This window comes from Mesoplodon densirostris, chromosome 15, assembly GCF_025265405.1.
Source record: "Mesoplodon densirostris isolate mMesDen1 chromosome 15, mMesDen1 primary haplotype, whole genome shotgun sequence".
In the NCBI taxonomy this organism is placed as follows: domain Eukaryota; kingdom Metazoa; phylum Chordata; class Mammalia; order Artiodactyla; family Ziphiidae; genus Mesoplodon; species Mesoplodon densirostris.
Genome location: NC_082675.1, coordinates 16,160,338 through 16,181,037, shown reverse-complemented (window position 1 = coordinate 16,181,037; position 20,700 = coordinate 16,160,338). Strand labels below are relative to the sequence as shown.

Here is a 20,700-nt window from a genome sequence, read left to right as displayed (position 1 = left end):
AACAGTAATGTACCAAAGTTAGTTTCTTAGTTTTGACAAATGTACCACTGTAATTTAAGATGTTAATGTTGGGGAAAGCTGGGCGAAGGGTAGAGTATAACCTTCTTTACTATCTTTACAACTTTCCTGTAAATGTAAAGTTATTCCAAAATTAAAGGGTTTTTTCTTTAATTTTATTGAAGTATAGTTGAGCTACAATATTGTATTAGTTGCAGGTATACAGAAAAGTGATTTGGCTATGTATTTTTTGCAGATTCTTTTCCATTATAGGTTATTACAAGATACTGAATATAGTTCCCTGTGCTATACAGTAAATTCTTTTTATCTATTTTACTATAGTAGTCTGTATCTGTTAATCCCATACTCCTAATTTATCCCTTCCCCCACCTTTCCCATTTGGTAACCATAAGTTTGTTTTCTACATCTGTGAGTCTGTTTCTGTTTTGTAAATAAGTTCATTTGTATTATTTTTTAGATTCCACATATAAGTGATACCATATATTTTTCTTTGTCTGACTTACTTCATTTAGTATGATAATCTCTAGGTCCAACCATGGTGCTGCAAATGGCAATATTTCATTCTTTTTTATGGCTGAGTAATATTTCACTGAATATATATATATATATATATATATATACACACAACATCTTCTTTATACACTCCTATGTTGATAAACACTTAGGTTGCTTCCATGTCTTCACTATTGTAAACAGTGTTGCTATGAACACTGGGGTGTGTGTATCTTTTCAAATTAGAGTTTTCATCTTTTCTGGATATATGCCCAGGAGTCAAATTGCTGGATCATATGGTAGTTCTATTTTCAATTATTTAAGGAACTTCCTGCTGTTTCCCATAGTGGCTGTACCAATTTACATTCCTACCAGCAGTGTAGGAGGGTTCCCTTTTCTCCACACCCTCTCCAGCATTTATTATTTGCAGACTTTGATGAAGGCCATTCTGACTGGTATGAGGTGATACCTCATTGTAGTTTTGATTTGCATTTCTCTAATAATTAGCGATGTTGTGCATCTTTTCATGTGCCTGCTGGTCATCTGTATGTCTTCTTTGGAGAAATGTCTATTTAGGTCTTCAAGTTTATTTTTTTAAAATCCCTTAGATTTAGAGTCTCAGACTGCTTCAGCAAGAATGAATCATGATTTGACATAATGAGCAATTAACTGCTACAGTTTTGAGCAAATCAGAGACAAGATATTAAAAGGAAAGTCCACTGGACTTCATCAAACTTTAAAACTTTGCTGTGAGAATTCCCTGGCGGTGCAGTGGTTAGGACTCAGTGCTTTCACTGCCGGGGCCTGGGTTAGATCCCTGGATGGGGAACTAAGATCCCGCAAGTTGCATGGCATGGCAAAAAACAAAACAAAACAAAACAAAAAACTTTGCTCTGCAAAGGATCTTGTTAAGAGGATGAAAAGACAAGCTACAGACTGGGAGAAAATATTTGAAACCACATATCTGACAAAGGACTTGTATCTAGAATATCTAAAGAACTCTCAAAACTCAACAGTAAAAAAACAAATCAACTAGAAAAAGAGCAAAAGACAGTAACAGACACTTCACTGAAGAGAAAATACAGATGGCAAGTTAGCACATGAAAAAATATTCAACAGCATTAACCATTAGGGAAATTAAAACCATAATGAAACATCACTACACACTTACTAGAATGGCTAAAATAAAAAATAGTGACAACACCTAATGTTGATGAGGATGCAGAGAAACCAGATGACTCATACACTGCTAACGGGAATTTAAAAGATATAGCCACTGTGGAAAAGTCTGGCCATTTTCTTTAAAAAACTAAACGTGCAGCTACCATAAGACCCCACAACTGAACTACTCGGCATTTTTCTCAGAGAAATGAAGACTTAGGTTCCCATAAAAAAACCTGCATACAAATGTTCACAGCAGCTGTATTTGTAATAGCCAAAAACTGGACACACCCACATGTTCTTCAACAAGTTAAAGGAATCGTGGTACATCCATACCATGGAATACTATTCAGCAATAAAAAGCAATGGACATGGTACACGTAACAACATGATGAATCTCCAGGGAATTACGCTGAGTAAAGAAAGTCAATCTCAAAAGGTTACAAATAATATGATTCCATTATATAACATTCTTAAAATGACAAAATTATAGAAACAGATAATATCAGTAGTTGCTGAGGGAGAGGGATGGGGAAAGGAGGAGATACAGGGAGGTGGCTGTGGGTAAAAAAATGTAGGGAGAACATGGAGGGATCCTGGTGGTGAAACTACTATGCATCTTGTCTAGGTGGTGGTCACATGAATCCATACGCACTATATACAGCACTAAATATACACACACAAACACACCACACATACACACAAATGAATGCATGTAAAATTGATGAAATCTGAATAAGGTCAGTGGATTTTATCAATGTCAGTTTCCTGATTATGACACTATACTATAGTTATGCTAGATCTTACCATTGGGACAAAGTGGGTGAAGGGTATACAGATCTCTCTGTATTATTTCTCTTACAACTGCATGTATATCTACAATTATCTCAAAAAAAAAATATATATATATATATACACATACATACATACACACACACACAACAGAAGAATCCAATTATCTACCAGGGGTTTATTCTCATTGCGGCTCAACTTTACAAGAAATCATGCCTTTAATCTGATAGCACCTAGACTACTTGGCTTGGTAGAGCAATGTCTTGATATCTCATGTTCACCACTTTCACCCATTTTAGAAACACTTAACCTAGTTGCAATAAATACAGGTACCCAACAGAACTCTGCTTACTTTTGTACACTGTGTAGCAGGCAAGAGGTCAACAAACACCTTGAGGTCTGTGAAACAACAAGGTTTATCCCCAAACTTTTTAAAATACTGGAACATTAATTCTTCTGGATCACCTAAGAGAGAGGGGGGGGGGGGAAATATCACTAAATTATTCATGGACTGAAGCAATCTCTAATTTAAGTGAGAAGCCTGACTTGAAAAACACTTATTTCAATTAAATGAAAATTTTGCTTGAATGAGAATGAGGATGACAATGAGGGCCGGAAGATAGCTTGCCAGTTTAAAAATAAATACTAAAAAGGAGTTGAATCTTGCAAACTCAGTTTACCTGTTATTACACTGAGGAAATGTGAAGTTTTTCATTCAATTAAAGTTTAAATAGTTTAAAAGTTTTCATTAAAGTTTAAATAAAGACAAGTTCATATGCAAACATTAAACAAACATGCTTTTCTCCACAGCTCCTGAACTACTTAACAAATATTAAATATATGTTAACTAAATGAAAGGTAGTGTATGTTAACAGGCACACCAACAGAAGAGAAAGTAAATGGGAAGAGCCACGGGCCAATAACTCCAAAGTCACTCACTATGGTAAATTTAAACATGGATATGCAGAAAGCTACCAATTCATTTTATTTTTCCTCAAATTAAAAATAAAAATAATAAAAGTAAAATACTCTCAAATTGGACTAGATTTAGGAAGCAGAGATTTTTAACAAGGTCTCTGTAAGATTTTAGGTCTTGGTTCCTGCTCACACATTTCTGGGAACAGAGATTCCATGGCTTTAATCAGATTCTCACAGGCCTCTGTGATCCAAAAGAGCCTAAGAATCACTCACTGGTCTGGTAAAAAAAAGAAAAAAAGAAAAAACTTTTTGTGCGTGTGGAGACAAATTTGTAAGATTCACCAATTTGTAAGATTCAGGCTGGTGAGAAAGAAGAGAAAGACAAGGGATGAATATAGGAAGTATGAAAGCAGATCCAAACAGTTTTATATCCAGCTTTGGAAAGAAAGCAACTCTTTTTTTGGGGCCACATCAGGCGGCTTGTGGGATCCTAGTTCCCCGACCAAGGATCGAACCCAGGTCCCCTGCAGTGGAAGCATGGTGTCCTAACTACTGGACCATCAGGGAAATCTGAAGAAAGCAATTCTTTGCAATATACTTTAACAGTATTTTGCTGAAGGTCACACAAAAATTTTCATTTGCAATTCTGAAACAAACACCAACTAAAGTGATTGAGGTAGACCCAAAGAAAGAAGTCAACATGGAATTCAAAATTGGTTATAAATAATCTACATAGGGAATGACAAAGAGATAGCCACAGTTAATTTTAGAATGAGCTGCAAAGAACATTAATTACATGATTAAAATGGACAAAGATGTTCTAGGATAGGTTTTAGGTATTGAGAAGTGCTCATCATCTCAGGACAACTGGTCCCTAAAAAACCCTTCTTAATCAACTTTTAATGAGAACTAAATTTCTATAATGATGAGTGGGAAAAAAAAGTTTTCTTTGGAGCTTTATCTTAAAAAAATGAAACTAAAAAAAATTTACAAGTTTATTCTCCTAAACTTAAAAAATTTAGGGTGTAATTAAAACTAAAGCTAATTCTTAGTATGAGCAAAGAATTACTGATTTTGGGGGGAGTGGTGCTTTTTTCCCCACAAAACTGTGAATTAGTACAATATGACAACATTTACTTCTTATGCAGTACGCTCAAAAAGAACCATTTTACAAAAACCTCTAAGGGCTTCATCAAATTTCCTGAAGGCCTCTCTTAATGCTTTACTATCCAAATCATACTTTTCTCCCATCTTGCCATTGTCCTAATAAATTTTCTCAACTGTTAACTGCTCTTTAACTGCTCTAACTCTGCCAGATGTTATTTCGTCAATGGTTTTGTGAGTGCTTAGAGTAGATTTTCAAGAAACCTTTCATTCACTTCTTGAAATCCTGAAACTTTTATAAAACTGGCTATTTACTTTGAAATTGATTTTGACATTATTGCTGGGTCAGCAAAAGAACGCCTGACAAAGACTCTGGTGGAATAGGGAGAGATGCTAAAGTTAAGCCGAGTTGCATGTGTGACTGAGGGCTAATTTTATAAGTGATCCATTCATTAGTTAATATTTTCAGGTTATGAAGACATTTGCTTCTCAAACACAAGTTTATCACTGTAGGCTTCAGAAAATAGATACTGCACTTGGGTACTGAGGGCATCTCTGTATCTTCTCCAGGGTTCCCAAATATCATTACAGCTTCTTACCCAGTTTGTACTCATCATTAAAACCTTGACGTCGTAAACGTCTAATCAGCTCCAGTTTAGCTAGATATGGTCCTCGGAGATGGCGAGAACTTTTAGATTCTTCTGTTATCCGATCTTCTATAAATCTCACAGCCTCTTCTGCAGAATAATGCACTTCTCCTTCTAAAGAGCTAGGTGTAAACACATGAAAAAGGTATTTTGTGCCTCTATTGTCCATCCTAAAACTTAAAGTCAAGCCAAATTGATTTTAAGAAACAAATTAAAAATAACAGAAAGTACTTTGATAATTATAAAACAACACAAATTAGAATAAAAGAGAAATATGAGCATATTCTGTCAGTTAACATGGCATATGATTCCTCCCAATTTTGGCATTTGATTATTGCAGAGTGACTAACCACCTCTCTTTCTTAAAAAAAGAATTAAAAATTTTGCATATATAAAATATTACCTAATTAAAAACAAGTAAATTTTATTGCTAGAAAAATGAGGCTGAGAAAAATTAGATGACTTACTTAATATTATAAAGTTAGCCTCAGTTCATAATTGGTATCATAAATCCTATTTTGTTATTCACTTTTTTAAAAGAGCCCATTTATATTTATTGTGGTATTGTCTGTAGTAGCCCCCAAAACAGGAAGCAGCAACAATACAAGTATCTATTAACAGCAGACAGATTAAATGAATTTGGTACATTTCTAAAATGGAGTTCTCTTAAGTCATTAAAAAGAATTAATCAGATCTGTATGCACCATATATGGAAAGATGCCCAAGATACACTTTAGGGGGTGAAATACAAAGTTGTAAACCATTACATCTAACATAATTGCATTCTTATGTTAAATAAGAATAATTATATTAGTATATACATAATATAAATAAATCTGGAAGAAAAGACACCAAACTGTCTTCTCCAAATAAATCTGGAAGACACCAAACTGTTATGAAGAGTTATTTCTGTGTCAATTACATCTCAATAAAACTGGAAAAAGAAAAAAATCATCCTGGGATGATAGGAAAACTAGGAACTAACACTTTCCACACCATACATTTCTGTACTAATTTAAGATTTTTACAATGAACACGTATTTATTTTAAAATTTAAAAATGGAAAAAATGGGGCTCCCCTGGTGGCGCAGTGGTTGAGAGTCCGCCTGCTGAGGCAGGGGACACGGGTTCGTGCCCCAGTCCGGGAAGATCCCACATGCCGCGGAGCGGCTAGGCCCGTGAGCCATGGCTGCTGAGCCTGCGCGCCCGGAGTCTGTGCTCCGCAATGGGAGAAGCCACAACAGTGAGAGGCCCACGTACCGCAAAAAACAAAACAAAACAAAACAAAAAAAATGGAAAAAATGTCTTGCTTTGAAAGGGATACATTATTGGGACAGAAAAAGAGAATTCAATTAGAATTACAATGAAATCATTTTGCTACACCATACTAAAAAGTGTTGTAATTCAGGAAAGAAGACGACTTACTGTTCACCTTCAGCAGGAGGAGTCCAGGCTTCTTCAATCAGTCGAAAGACAGAATCGAAATAAGTCAGATAGAACTGCCAGTCATCTGAGCTAAAATCAGATTGAATGGTGCACACAGGATTAAACCCAAGTTGTGACAAATCTGCCTGAGGAACCATGTTATTCAACTTATTTTCTAAGTTATATTTTAGTCTTTACTAGGAGAAGCCCAACCTTCCCTCTGGGTTTCTTCTACAGCCCTAAAAGGGCAACAACTCCAGAGGCATTTCAAAGTCAAACATTTTCAAGAAACTACTCTTTCCTTCAATAAAATGACCAGGTCTAAAAAAATAATATTCTCAGGACTTCCCTGGTGGCCCAGTGGATGAGACTCCGCACTCCCAATGCAGGGGGCTCAGTTCAATCCCTAGTCGGGAAACTAGATCCTGCATGCATGCCGCAACTAAGAAGTCTGCCTGCCACAACAAAGATCCCGCGAGCCGCAAATAAGACCCGGCACAGCCAAAATAAATTTTAAAAAAATTTTTAAAAGCTCATGCAGTCCTTAATAAAAAACTAATATTCGTAACAGAAAACTACCCACATTAGTGCTTTCTAGGGGGGCTAAGGGAAGGCTCTCTCTTTTAGACCAATATTGAGTTTGACAAATTAATGACTTTTCAGCATTCATTCTGAATACTTAGCACCCTGGTGGCATAAGTTCCATTACACCTCTTTATTGAAAGATGAAGGCTTGGGCTTCCCTGGTGGCGCAGTGGTTGAGAGTCCGCCTGCCGATGCAGGGGACACGGGTTCGCGCCTCGGTCCAGGAAGATCCCACATGCCGCGGAGCGGCTAGGCCCATGAGCCATGGCCGCTGAGCCTGCAGGTCCGGAGCCTGTGCTCCGCAATGGGAGAGGCCACAACAGTGAGAGGCCCGCGTACCGCAAAAAAAAAAAAAAAAAGATGAAGGCTCATTAAAAACTTTAAAAAAATATCCAGAACACACAACTAAAAGATTTCACTTTATGCCCAGAAATCTCAAAAGATATAGACCAAAAAAATCAATGGTGAGACCTGAAAGCCCCACTCCAGTCTCATAGTCCAAAAAGAAGCATCTACTTACTTTTTCAGTAAGAGGCGCCGAGAAAGGGCATTGCACTCTGGCCACCTGCTCAGCTTCTTGTACATAGCCATGCATTTATTTTCCCGACTCTGAATCTCACTTGTTAACTTCTCTACAATTAAAAGTTATAAAAGTTGGTAAGCTGGTTTCATTTCTGCTCAGAAACCAGAACAAAATCCATATACAAGAAGGAAACTGTCACATTTTCTTATTCACTCTCTTAGAAAATGGGACCACTATTAGATACAAACTACTATCTCACTAAAGATTACATTCCTGAAAGGAAAAATAGTATATTTCTGATACTAAACTTTTTAATCCTTTTTTTCTGTAAAATACAAGGATCCAGAATGTCTTGAGTTGAGGATCTAGTATGTGGGATACACATAAAATCCCAACAGCATCTAAGGACTGGTATATTTAGACCTGATATATTTAGACCATAGACAGACCATCCATACATTTCCAAAACATTGAATAAGCTTGGACTGGAATGAGATGAGAAAGGGGAGATGTTATGAGGAAGATAAAAAAAGAACAGAGATGAATCAAACTCTTCCAACAGCTGGGAACAAAAAACCTAGGACTATATTTCTGACCAAATTAGATATGCCCTGTCCTTTTAGAATGGTTTAGCAGATTAAGGATGCCAACAATTACATTATGAATTTTCTATAGAGAATCTAAATTGTAACTATCCATACAACTACAACCTAACTGAATAAAAACAGAAAGTTGACTTGTACCCACCTGCAAGGAGGCTGAAGTTAGAGAGTAACATTAAAAATAAAAACAAAAACAAAACTCTTCCTACATTTTATATAATTAAAGTAGTTAACTCAGTTACTATTACAGTTTTGTGATAGCCAAAGTCTAGTAAAGAATATACATACTTGTAAAAAACAAAGTCTTTATAATGGCTGGACCTAATGAGAGTTCTGAGGCTACTCATCTACAGTTAGTTACTCCCAATAATCATAAAGGCACGATTAAAAAACCAGGGTTGTCAAAACGATAACTGCATTCCCACGAATTTCTCCTAAGGAAATCAAAGATGTGTAAATATTTAGGAACCAAAATCTCATAAGTGTCCAAAAATAAGGGAATAGTTAACGCTATCTATGAAGTTCATACAAATCAGTTTTCCAACAACAAAGGAGGAAGTATTTTCACAACAATGGAAAAGAGCTAACTTCTTTAACATGTAAAGTACTCTTGCAAATCAATAAGCAGATTAACCAAATTTTTAGAAATAGGAAAAGGATAAGAAAAAGCAGCTCAGAGAAAAAGAAAATATTAATGGCTTTTAAACAAATGAAGAAATAATTATCCTCCCTCATAAGTAATAAAAACTGTAAGGTATGTTTTACCTATCTCATTGAAAAACATAAAAGGTTTGATATGGGACTTCCCTGGTGGGCCAGTGGCTGACTCCACGCTCCCAATGCAAGGGGCCTGGGTTTGACCCCTGGTCAGGAAACTAGATCCCATGTGACGCAACTAAGAGTTCACATGCCACAACTAAAGATCCCGCATGCGGCAAGGAAGATCCAGCATATGGCAACGAAGATACGGCCCAGCCAAATAAATAAATATTTTTTTAGAAGTTTGATCTAACATTTTGAGAATATAGGTGGGTAAATATGCAAAGAAACAGGCCCTCTTACAATCTAATAGCAAATACAGCTGGTGGAAATGCACACTGTAGCCTCTTAGAGGGCAATTTGGTTTATAGCAAAGATGTTCCTTGCAAATAGCCTAAATACCCTTCAAGGATGAGCTATGTAGTAAACTGTCTACGTGTATACTATGGAACACTGGGCAGCCATTAAAGAGAGTGAGGTAGTGAGGTATATCTCTAAGACACACTGTTTAGGTAAAAAAACAATGGGTCTAAGAGTATGCAGAGAAAAGGTCACAAACTCAAATGCCTTCATAGGACAGACAGAATAAACATTTAAAAATTTTAAAGGAAAAAAATATTTAATAAGAACATTGTGCAGAGTAAGATTACTCTTAGAGTCAAGGTACAGTATGTTCTCAATTGTGGTTTAAAAAAGTGGGGAGCCCCTTTCTGTCTCCGCTGCCACCATGGCGCCTGGGAGAAAGTTTGTGGCGAAAGGGGGCAAAGAAAAGAAGCAGGTTCTGAAGTTTACTCTTGACTGTACCCATCCTGTAGAAGATAGAATCATGGATGCTGCCAATTTTGAGCAGTTTCTTCAGGAGAGAATCAAAGTGAATGGAAAAGCTGGGAATCCTGATGGAGGTGTTGTAACAAACGAAAGAAGCAAAAGCAAGATTACTGTAACTTCTGAGGTGGCTTTTTCCAAAAGGTATTTGAAATATCTCACCAAAAAATATTTGAAGAATAACCTATGTGATTGGTTACACGTAGTTGCTAACAGCAAAGAAAGTTACAAACTGCATTACTTTCAGACTACTCAAGGTGCAGAAGAGGGGCTTCCCTGGTGGCGCAGTGGTTAAGAATCTGCCTGCCAACGCAGGGGACACGGGTTTGAGCCCTGGTCCGGGAAGATCCCACATGCCGCGGAGCAACTAAGCCCATGCGCCACAACTACTGAGCCTGCACGCTAGAGCCCTCGAGCAACAACTACTGAAGCCCACGTGCCACAACTACTGAAGCCTGCACGCCTAGAGCCCATGCTCCACAACAAGAGAAGCCACTGCAATGAGAAGCCCACACGCTGCAACGAAGAGTAGCCCCCAATCTCTGCAACTAGAGAAAGCCTGTGTGCAGCAATGAGGACCCAAAGCAGCCATAAATAAATAAATAAATAAATAAATTTAAAAAAAAAAAAAAAAGATGAGGAAGAGGAGGAAGATGAGGATTAAAACTCAATTATCTGGGGACCTCCCTGGCGGTCCAGTAGTTAAGACTTCACCTTCCAATGCAGGGGGTGCAGGTTTGATCCCAGGGCAGGGAACTAAGATCCCACATGCCTCATGGCCAAAAAACCAAAACATAAAGCAGAAGCAGTGTTGTAACAAATTCAATAAAGACTTTTAAAAAAATGGTCCACATCAAAAAAAAAAAAAAAAACCAAAATAAAACAAAACAAAACTCAATTATCTGGAATATTTTGTATGAGTTCTTGAATAAAACTTAGGACCCCAAAAACAAAAAAAAGGGAAGGGGGAGGGGAAAGATACTACTTTAGAAGGATACACAGAACAGGTAACTGGAGAAGGATGTAGAGGGCAGAGGGTTGGAGATCTGGGGTAAAATCATACTCCCTGAATTTTCTGAATCCATGAATTATTTTCATTCATCCATTCATTCATTCATTCATTCAGCTATGCCAGGTCTTAGATGCGGCACGTGGGATCTTCGTTGCCGTGTGTGGGATCTTCCTTGTAGCATGCGGGATCTTTAGCTGCAGCATGCGGGATATTAACTGTGGCATGCAGGATCTAGTTCTCTGACCGGGGATCGAACCCAGGCCCCCTGCATCGTAAACGCGAAGTCTTAACCACTGGACCACTAGGGAAGTCCCCATGAATTATTTTCAACTAAAAATTATTTTTAAAAAATAAATACAGAAAAACCTGAAAGAATCTAAAATGATCGCAAGTGATTTTTTAAAGTCTTTATATCTTTGTTTCTGTATGTGGAAGAAATTTTCCACAATAAAATTTGTCATGTTTAAATAGGAAAACAAAATAAAAAAATCTTTAAGAAAACTCTAAAAATTACCTCCTAATTTTCCTCTGATGACATCCAAGGCTTCCTGGTACTTTCCCAAACGTTCTAGGATCATATAATAAAGTTCAACCTTACAAAAAAAACAAACAAGAAGTGCAACCATTGAAACTTTTCAATAATAAAAAGACAAGCCATTTGTATGTTTTTAAAAAGCTATCTAACAGAAAAGAACACTGATCTTCTAATAAGATGAAATTAACAGTGAGAATCAGACCATAGTATCTCTCCTATCTATATCTCGGCAGAGAGTACGTTCTGGAAACATGCTAGAAACAGTTCCTCACTCACTATACCTAGGCTGGGGAGTTCCAAAGCTTCACATTTACACAAAAGGCAAGAGTGAGGACCCAGTTCTCTAAATGGAATAAAGCAACAGTTCATAATATTGTAATAACATCAAAAACATGCAAATACAGGGACTTCCCTGGTGGCGCAGTGGTTGAGAATCCGCCTGCCGATGCAGAGGACGCGGGTTCGTGCCCCGGTCCAGGAAGATCCCACATGCCGCGGAGCGGCTGGGCCCGTGAGCTATGGCCGCTGAGCCTGCGCGTCTGGAGCCTGTGCTCCGCAACGGGAGAGGCCACAGCAGTGAGAGGCTCGCATACTGCCAAAAAAAAAACCCCAAAAAACAAAAAAAAAAACATGCAAATACAAAGTGGGGCTTAAATTACTCACTTCAGCCTCTGCTTCTATCTTGTCCTCTTTTACCATTTTTTCTACCATTCTCTCAGCAAGGGGCAGAAACATCGTTTTTGAGAGGTTTTCATCCTGCGCTGCTATAGACTAAAGGAGAAAAGATAAATGTTGCACTATTTATATTATTACCATGCAGACCATTATTGTGACTCTGGCACATAATTATCAACCCACTATGTCCAATATCAGACCTAATTTGAACTTGAGAGTGGTTTCCTTTATAGGAGATTTCTTTACTAAAGATTCTTATTTTATGCATTCTTGAAATACACAGTTTCCACAATATGACCTAACTTTTAAATATTAGGCCATTCATACATTTTTTTCTAGAAATATGTTAAGAGGGGATATGTTTATACTATTTAGTATATATATAAAGCGTACCAGGTATTTGAAAAGTCAAAAACCTTTGAGATGTCTTCTTGAGACCTTCACATATTAGAAGGAAAATGCCAATTCCTTCTATTTATAGTATGGCTTACTATTAGCTACAGTTACCTTAGCATGATATTAATCATTTTAACATTGCCAAAGATTCTGCTCAGAGCTCATTTACCCCCTGAAAACAACCTTTCAGGGTAGCTATTATGCTTATTTTATAGCTAAACTAAGGTTAAAAGATTCCCCAACAGCTCAAGAGACACGGTGAAGCCAATGTTTGAAAGCAGACCTGTCTGAACCCAGAGCCTCTCTATTCTTAACTGCTACATTTTAACTCCTTCCTCCCCATCCTCTCATACACAGTATCTTATTTTTACTTATAGCTGCTCTGGGAGATGAGCATCTCCATTCTGCAAAAGAGCAGACTGAGGCTCAGAAAGCAGAAGTGATGAAACAAGGTCACCCAGTTCAACGATCTGTTCAACAACCAACCATAGTGCCTTAAAGACAAACCTCAAGTTAAAATATCAAACATTTCGAGGCTCATACTTGATCAAGTAACCCAGTAATGGATCTAAGATTCAGGGGAAATACACTCTGTGCTACACACAAATAAACCAATGTATTAACTCAAAAAGAATACTAAAACTCCTCAACTCAAAAAAATCAACTGACAATATGTCACATCCCTATTTGACACATGCTGCAACACATTACCCAAGATGTTCAGAGGACACATTAAGGACAATTACTATATACAAAAATAAAAACAAATCTCGGGCTTCCCTGGTGGCACAGTGGTTGAGAGTCCGCCTGCCGATGCAGGGGATGCGGGTTCGTGCCCCGTTCCAGGAAGATCCCACATGCCGCGGAGCAGCTGGGCCCATGAGCCATGGCCGTTGAGCCTGCGCGTCCAGAGCCTGTGCTCCGCAACGGGAGAGGCCACAACAGTGAGAGGCCCGCGTACCACAAAAAAAACAAAAAAAAACACAAATCTCAATCCCATTCTGAATGCCATACTCACTTGCATTATTAAGCTCATCACAGACCAAAAGTAGTAAGGGTTTTTGGGGACAATCTTATATAGAGCCATGCCAGCCTGAAAGACAGAGAGCCATAAATACTTAATTTAGAAAACATCATACAGAGGGTAATTAATGACCTAGACATGTGGCAAGAAGTTTCCTAGGAAAATAGCAATTTACATATGCTGGTTACTCTAAGTGCTAGTAACTTGATGGATGTTCTCTATAGGACAACAATAGAGGTAATCCCAAAGGTGAATTTTTACAACATCAAGAATGATATTTCACCTTTTGAATCAGATTTTCTCAAACTGAAGCCCAGTGTTCCTAGAGAATACTGCAATCCAATATAGTTCTGGTAGACTACCAAGCAAAAACAAAAGTTAGGTTATGAATGTATATCAATAAACTTTACTGAAGCCATTGCACTAATCAGTTATAGTAAAACAAAGAAATCCAGACAGTATATTTAAACTTCAAAATCAGACAAAATTACTCTAACATAATTCAAAAAATAATTCTTAGGTTACGAAAATATTCAGGTTCTTTCAATATACCATTAAGTAGAACTGAACCCTCTCATTGTGAAATGTATAATATGCAAATACTTAGAAGTAGGAACATGGCACAAAGGAGCAAAGTAGACCTATTCATGTAAAACTGAGAATCTGTCCATAATTGCCAACTAGTAATCAATGCTAAGAACTCTGTCAGCTAATTATCACAGTTACTATTTTATTTTTTAATCTTTTGCCTATCTTCAATCCACCAGAAAAAAATACATGGAGCCCCTATTAAGTGGAAGGAAATGTCTATTCCTGCCAAGGATACAAAGATTGAGTCCCGATCCCCAAGGCACTTAAAAGCGAGGGAAAGAGATAAGACAAATATTCAAATGACTAAAATATTCTTGGCAATAAAAATAAATATCCTATACAGGGAATTCCCTGGTGGTCCAGTGGTTAGGACTCGGCACTTCCACCGCCGGGGCCGGGTTCGATCCCTGGTCAGGGAACTAATAATATCCCACAAGCACAGCAGCACAGCCAAAGAAAAAAAAAGAAAACAAAAACAAAAACACCCTATACAAAAACACCACACTAGGGTGTTTCCAAGGAAGGCAAGGTTAGTAAGTTTGTTTATTCCTTTCTTTTTCTGTTTTTAAGGAAAAGTAGGGAAGAGCATTCTCCAAAGTAGCAGTCTTTCAGATGGACCTTGAAGGTCAAACAGAATGTCTATAGGCAAAGATGGGGGTTAAGAATACATATACAAATAATACAATTATTTGGGGTGAATGGATAAGTGAGTGAATCAATTCGAAGTAGGAGCAAAATGAGTAATTAAACAAAAACATTAAAGAAAGAAAAGATATATGTTGACAAGAACAAGTAGGACATCTAGCTGAAACAAAAAATTAAGAGCAGGAGAAGGGAAAAGGGCTAAAAGGTAGACAGAGGTACCTTTGTTATAAGGCATTCCAAAAGGAGTCTATACAGAGTAAGCGAGTGATATGTATAAATCTATACTCTTCTAGGAAGAGTATTTTAGCAGTACTGTGAAGAAAGAAAATAGGGAGAAATAAGAGGTGAGGCAATGAAGAACTAAACCAGGATGAGGTAGATCAAATAGAAAAAGAAACCTCAGGGAATTCCCTGGCAGTCCAGTGATTAGGATTCCGAGCTCCCACTGCTGAGGGCATGGGTTTGATCCCTGATCCAGGAACTAAGATCCAGAAAGCCCCGTGGCCACAAAAAAAAAAAAAAAGAAAAGAAAAGAAAAAGAGAGAGAGAGAGAGAGAGAGAGAGAGAGAGACCTCAAAGACACTGTGGAGGTAAAATCAAGATGATCTGGAGACAAAATGGACACATAGAGGATGAGAAGGAGAGTCTAGAACGGCTTGAGGTCCCTGCTCTTAACACCAAACTGGAGAAATGAAATGGAAAGTGTTAGAAAACCAATTTTATTTGATAACTTGGGGAAAGAAAACATTTTTATAATGACACACAGAAATAAAAAGGAATAGAATATTAAATTAACATGAACTTTTAACGTAAAAGAGAAATTTCATGCCCACACCCTACTATCTTATAGGTGATAGCATTCTGCTGCTACAGAAAACTTTTGACCAGAGAGAAATCTGAAAAACATGGCTGCAAACTGGTGACTCAGAGAATAGGAATGTCACTTACAGAAAAAGGAAAGTCTAGTTACCACATGAATGACTAGCAACTCTTTATTCAAGGTGGTTTTAAATTTACCTGCCAGACATGATCTGTGGGGCAGAAGTCCTTAAATCTTCTGATTCCCTGGCTTCCCTCCCTCCTACCTCCACCAGTTTATGCAAATCACTCATTTATTTAACAAACGTTTATCATGCAGATGCTATTATAAGTGAGGATTCATCAGTGAACAAAACAAAAGCCCTTATGAAACATAACATGTAATTTATAAAATACCTATTGCCCCAGACTGACATTCCCCTTTCAAAGTAAGCATACATATAAGCTAAGAACTGTAACTACCTTAAGCAGCAACAAAGGCAGAATAAAAATCAGACGTTCCATTCTAAGACATTTAACACTAGAGGACTCCATTCTTCCAACATATTAGACTAAAATAATGCAAAAGCAAGCTATGGTTAAAACATATTAAGAAACCATAACTACTAAGCCACATCAAAGCAATGTCTCCAAAAAGCAAGATGCAAAATTGTATATACCTCTGGCAACATGTAAAGTTAAACCATACAAAAATATAATCTGTTCAAGTGGCAGATTATTTTTCTCCCTTTTTCAAAATTTACCTTAATATTGCTATTGCATGAACTTGTACTTTTTGTTATTTTATAAGTGTGTGTATAATATATTTCAAAAATATATTTCATGGGATCATAAAATGAACACATGCTTAAAAAAAAAAAAAGAAAGAACAGAAATTAAGATGGAAAGTATCCACAGCCCTATATCCTGGCAACATTTCAATACATACACGTAATAAGGAAGGGTGGATGGGAGGGGAGTGAGAGAAGGCCATTTTACAACCTGCTCTTCTCACTTAACATATATTGGGAATATCTTTCTATGTCAACAAATAAAGACACACAGTACCATTTGGGGGGGGGCAGGGTGTTGCATTTTTTTCTACCATATAGGTGAACTATAATTTCTTTTACTATTTCTGTATTAATGTACATTTAATATACTTTACTTAAAACATATTCCTAGGGGCTTCCCTGGTGGCTCAGTGGTTAAGAATCTGCCTGCCAATACAGGGGACATGGGTTCGAGCCCTGGTCCGGGAAGATCCCACATGCCACGGAGCTACTAAGCCTGTGCACCGCAACTACTGAAGCCTGCGTGCCTAGAGACCATGCTCCACAACAAGAGAAGGCACCTCAGTGAGAAGCCTGTGCACAGCAACGGAGACCCAACGCAGCTAAAAATAAATAAATTTTAAAAAAAACATATTCCTAGAAGTAAAAATGATACTAAGTATTTATATGTATATATGTTAGTGTTGCCAATTTAAAAAATATATACCCATTTTGCAATAAAAGAAAAATTATAATCTGTGAATATTTTTCCTGAGAACATATCAATACTCCAACAATAAATAAAATAATGATAAAATTTCTTCAAAGAGTTATATTTGGGCCAAAAAAACTCTTCCAATTTAAAAACTTACATAAGTAAATACAAACATTCATTTGAAAGAGAAAGGGTATATCTTAATATAGTATCTTCCACCCTCCCTGGTCTACCTATCTATTGTTATAGTTTGATATTTCAAGTAAACAAGACAAAATAAAAATCCAAGTAGGAAAGCTCTGCCTTCCGAACACATTATACCCACAAACAAAGCATTTCTTTAAAAATTCTAGCTTGACATCATAACCCTTTATGAGCTTAAGAGTGCAAATTTCATTTCTCTGGGATGCCAGCTTTATGCACCTATTAGTCCAAATGTATCCAAATGAGGCTCCTTCACATGTGTACAAGGAACACCTAAAATGTGCTAAGTGGCAGGTAAGCTGCATCCAGAAAAAAAAAAAAAAAAAAAAACAAGCATCCCAAGCAATAGGGATTTTCCCCCCATGGATTTAAAAATCTTAGCAGGCTATATAAACAGTTAAATTTACAAAATAGATGTAAACTTTTACAGTTAATCTTTCTATAGTCTGTTCATTTGTTCTAGGATTTCTGCCCATTTTCTGAAAATATAACAGCAATATGATGCAGTGAGACAATCTGAAGCCAACTTACCAGAACCAAACAAAACATACCATCAGGCCACAAAGGAACAATCACATTTCCCAAAGAAAACATTTAAAGAACTTGAATAATTGTTCATCTTTAAAACACACACAAAAAATAACTGGCTGATCTCCACACACAAATACATAGATTCACTTCTACACATATATGCAAACACACACATGCAGACACACATACCACTGCGGTTAAACCACGTTAACAGAAAATCCTGCAGCCCAGGAGGTTTGGGCATCAAGTTACCTGTTGCATTTTCTTGTATTCGCCCACTCTGGCATAGGCCATGAAGAGGTGAGAGTGATATTCCTCACTATTGGGAACTTTCTTCACAGCTGCCTCATAAAGTTTTGTGACTAACTCCGCTAAAACAAAGAGAAATAGAATTTTCTTTAATTACTGAAGTATAACAAATCTTAACAGCATTTAATCTTTTTCCTATTTGGAGAAAATAGATGTCTCCTATCATTAAGGAAGAAGAAAATATTTGCTTTGCCTCATCTGCTCATTACTCTTACCTTGCTTAGGTGTTTTCCGATGAAGCATGGAATAGGTCAGGCCTCCCCATGACGTTTACAATGTATAAGACCCTCCAGGATCTATCTAGCCTTTCTGTCTTCTTCCAAACTCTTCCCTCCTGCCCTTTTTGCTCTAGCTACATCAAACTACTTGTAGTTCCACTAGATTCCCTGTGCTGTATCAGACCTGCATGACTTTAACACTGTTCCCTCTCCCTGGATTCCCCTTTCCTCTCTTTTCTGCTGAGTGAACATCATCCAAGACCCAGTTCAAATGTAATTGTTCCCTAAACACGATCTCTGCTCCTCCATCCCAGTTTGATCACTGCTTCCTTCTGCCGTCTTTAAATCCTTCAAATACCGCTCTTATACAATTTATTAATATATAATGCAACATACTATATTGATCTATGTTTCCTCATAGACTATGAGTAACATGAAAGCAAAGAATACCTTTCATCTTTGACTCTGATACAATATTTGTCATAGAAAAACATTCAACCAATACTTATAGGATAGATAATTTTTTTTTGAAATACTGGGAGAGAATCCATATCCCTAAATCAACATAATCCTTAAATAATCAGATATAATACCTCAACTCTTAAGTTTTATCTTTTATAAGAATGAAACACAAAATTCAACTATAAAATAACATTTTCTGCCTGCTAGGTTGGCAAAAATTTTATTTTATTTTTTCCAGTTTTACTGAGAAACAATTGACAAAAGCTGTATATTTTTAGGGGTACAACATGATGGCTTGATGGCAAAATTTTTTAAGACTAAGAATACCAATGACGGGACTTCCCTGGTGGCACAGTTGTTAAGACTCCAAGCTCCTGGGCTTCCCTGGTGGCGCAGTGGTTGAGAGTCCACCTGCTGATGCAGGGGACACGGGTTGATGCCCCGGTCCGGGAAGATCCCACATGCCGCGGAGCGGCTAGGCCCGTGAGCCATGGCCACTGAGCCTGCAAGTCCGGAGCCTGTGCTCCGCAACAGGAGAGGCCACACCAGTGAGAGGTCCGCGTACCGAAAAAAAAAAAAAAGTCTCCGAGCTCCCAATGCAGGGGGCCTGGGTTCGATCCCTGGTCAGGGAACTAGATCGCACATGCATGCTGCAACTAAGAGTTCACATGCCACAACTAAGGATCCCACGTGCCGCAACTAAGGAGCCAGTGAGCTGCAACTATGGAGCCCACCTGCTGCAACTAAGACCCAGAGCAAATAAATAAATAAATAAATAAATAAATAGCACATTAATTTTTAAAAAAAAGAATACCAATGACAAGGATGTGGAACTCTGGAACTCTGATACACTGCTAGTGGGAAGGTAAATTTAGAAGACAAGTTGACACCACGTTTATCTTTAAGCTGAACCTACCCTATGACCTAGCACCTCCACTCTAGATTCTAGTGTAGTCAACCAGTCAAGTATTCTGTGGCAGTAAACATGAATTAACTACAACCACTTGGATATTAGATGAAAAGTGCAAGTTACAGAAAACGTACAGCATGAATCCATTTATATTAAGTCCAAAATAAGTGAAACTAATAATGTATTACTTAGAAAAACACATGTGATAAAGATTTAAAGACAAGCAAGAGAATAAAAATTATTCAAGATAGCAAATCCCTCTTAGGAAGTTAAAGGGGAAATGAGATTGATGAAGGACACACAGGAAGTCTTCTTAGTACAGACATACCTCATTTTTTTTTTTTTTTTTGCGGTACGCGGGCCCCTCACTGTTGTGGCCTCTCCCGTTGCGGAGCACAGGCTCCGGACGCGCAGGCTTAGCGGCCATAGCTCACGGGCCCAGCTGCTCCGCGGCATGTGGGACCTTCCCGGACCAGGGCACGAACTCGTGTCCCCTGCATCAGCAGGCGGACTCTCAACCACTGCGCCACCAGGGAAGCCCCAGACATACCTCATTTTATTGCACTTCCCTTTACTGTGCTTTGCAGATACTGTGTGTTTTACAGATTGAAGGTTTGTGGCTACCCTGCATCTAAGCAAGTCATTGGCACCATTTTTCCAACAGCATTTGCTCACTTTGTGTCTCTGTGTTACATTTTGGTAATTCTCATGATATTTCAAACTTTTTCATTATTACTGTATTTGTTATGGTGATCTATGACCAGTGATCTTTGAACTTACTACTGTAATTGTTTGGGGGCACCACAAATCACAACCATATAAGACCTTGAACTTAATCAACAAATATGTGTGTGTTCTGACTGCTGCACTATCTGGCCGTTCCCATCTATCTCCCTCTCCTCAGGCCTCCCTATTTTTTGAGACACAACACTGAAATTAGGCCAATTAATAACCCTACAATGGCCTCAAGTGAAAGGAAGAGTGCCACATGTCTGGCACTTTAAATCAAAAGCTAGAAATGATTAAGCATAGTGAGGAAGGCATGTCGAAA

At 37.7% G+C, this 20,700-nt stretch overlaps 2 protein-coding genes across 3 annotated transcripts in view; one reads left to right on the top strand and one right to left on the bottom strand.

The window, feature by feature from the left end:
• The window catches only part of NAA25 (N-alpha-acetyltransferase 25, NatB auxiliary subunit), a 75,864-nt gene that overhangs the window by 41,002 nt on the left and 14,162 nt on the right, over nt 1-20,700 (bottom strand). For both annotated transcript variants that reach the window (XM_060119185.1, XM_060119186.1), the window contains exons 4-11: nt 18,003-18,121; nt 13,488-13,562; nt 12,062-12,169; nt 11,378-11,456; nt 7,663-7,774; nt 6,558-6,647; nt 5,085-5,254; nt 2,816-2,928 (exon numbers count right to left, since the gene is read on the bottom strand). In XM_060119185.1, the coding sequence (XP_059975168.1) occupies nt 2,816-2,928; nt 5,085-5,254; nt 6,558-6,647; nt 7,663-7,774; nt 11,378-11,456; nt 12,062-12,169; nt 13,488-13,562; nt 18,003-18,121 (866 nt within the window). The remainder of the gene's footprint in view (nt 1-2,815; nt 2,929-5,084; nt 5,255-6,557; nt 6,648-7,662; nt 7,775-11,377; nt 11,457-12,061; nt 12,170-13,487; nt 13,563-18,002; nt 18,122-20,700) is intronic.
• On the top strand, nt 9,754-10,515 carry LOC132502970 (large ribosomal subunit protein eL22-like). Its single transcript, XM_060119291.1, has 2 exons — nt 9,754-10,108; nt 10,487-10,515. Exons 1-2 carry the CDS (start codon nt 9,754-9,756, stop codon nt 10,513-10,515), a joined length of 384 nt encoding a protein of 127 aa, XP_059975274.1.

Bases quoted from the DNA above. Each gene is read 5' to 3' on its own strand.
- LOC132502970 (XM_060119291.1), top strand. From the start codon at position 9,754: ATGGCGCCTGGGAGAAAGTTTGTGGCGAAAGGGGGCAAAGAAAAGAAG. The intron at 10,109-10,486 runs GTGCAGAAGAGG...AAAAAAAAAAAG, and splicing joins TTACTTTCAGACTACTCAAG to ATGAGGAAGAGGAGGAAGAT.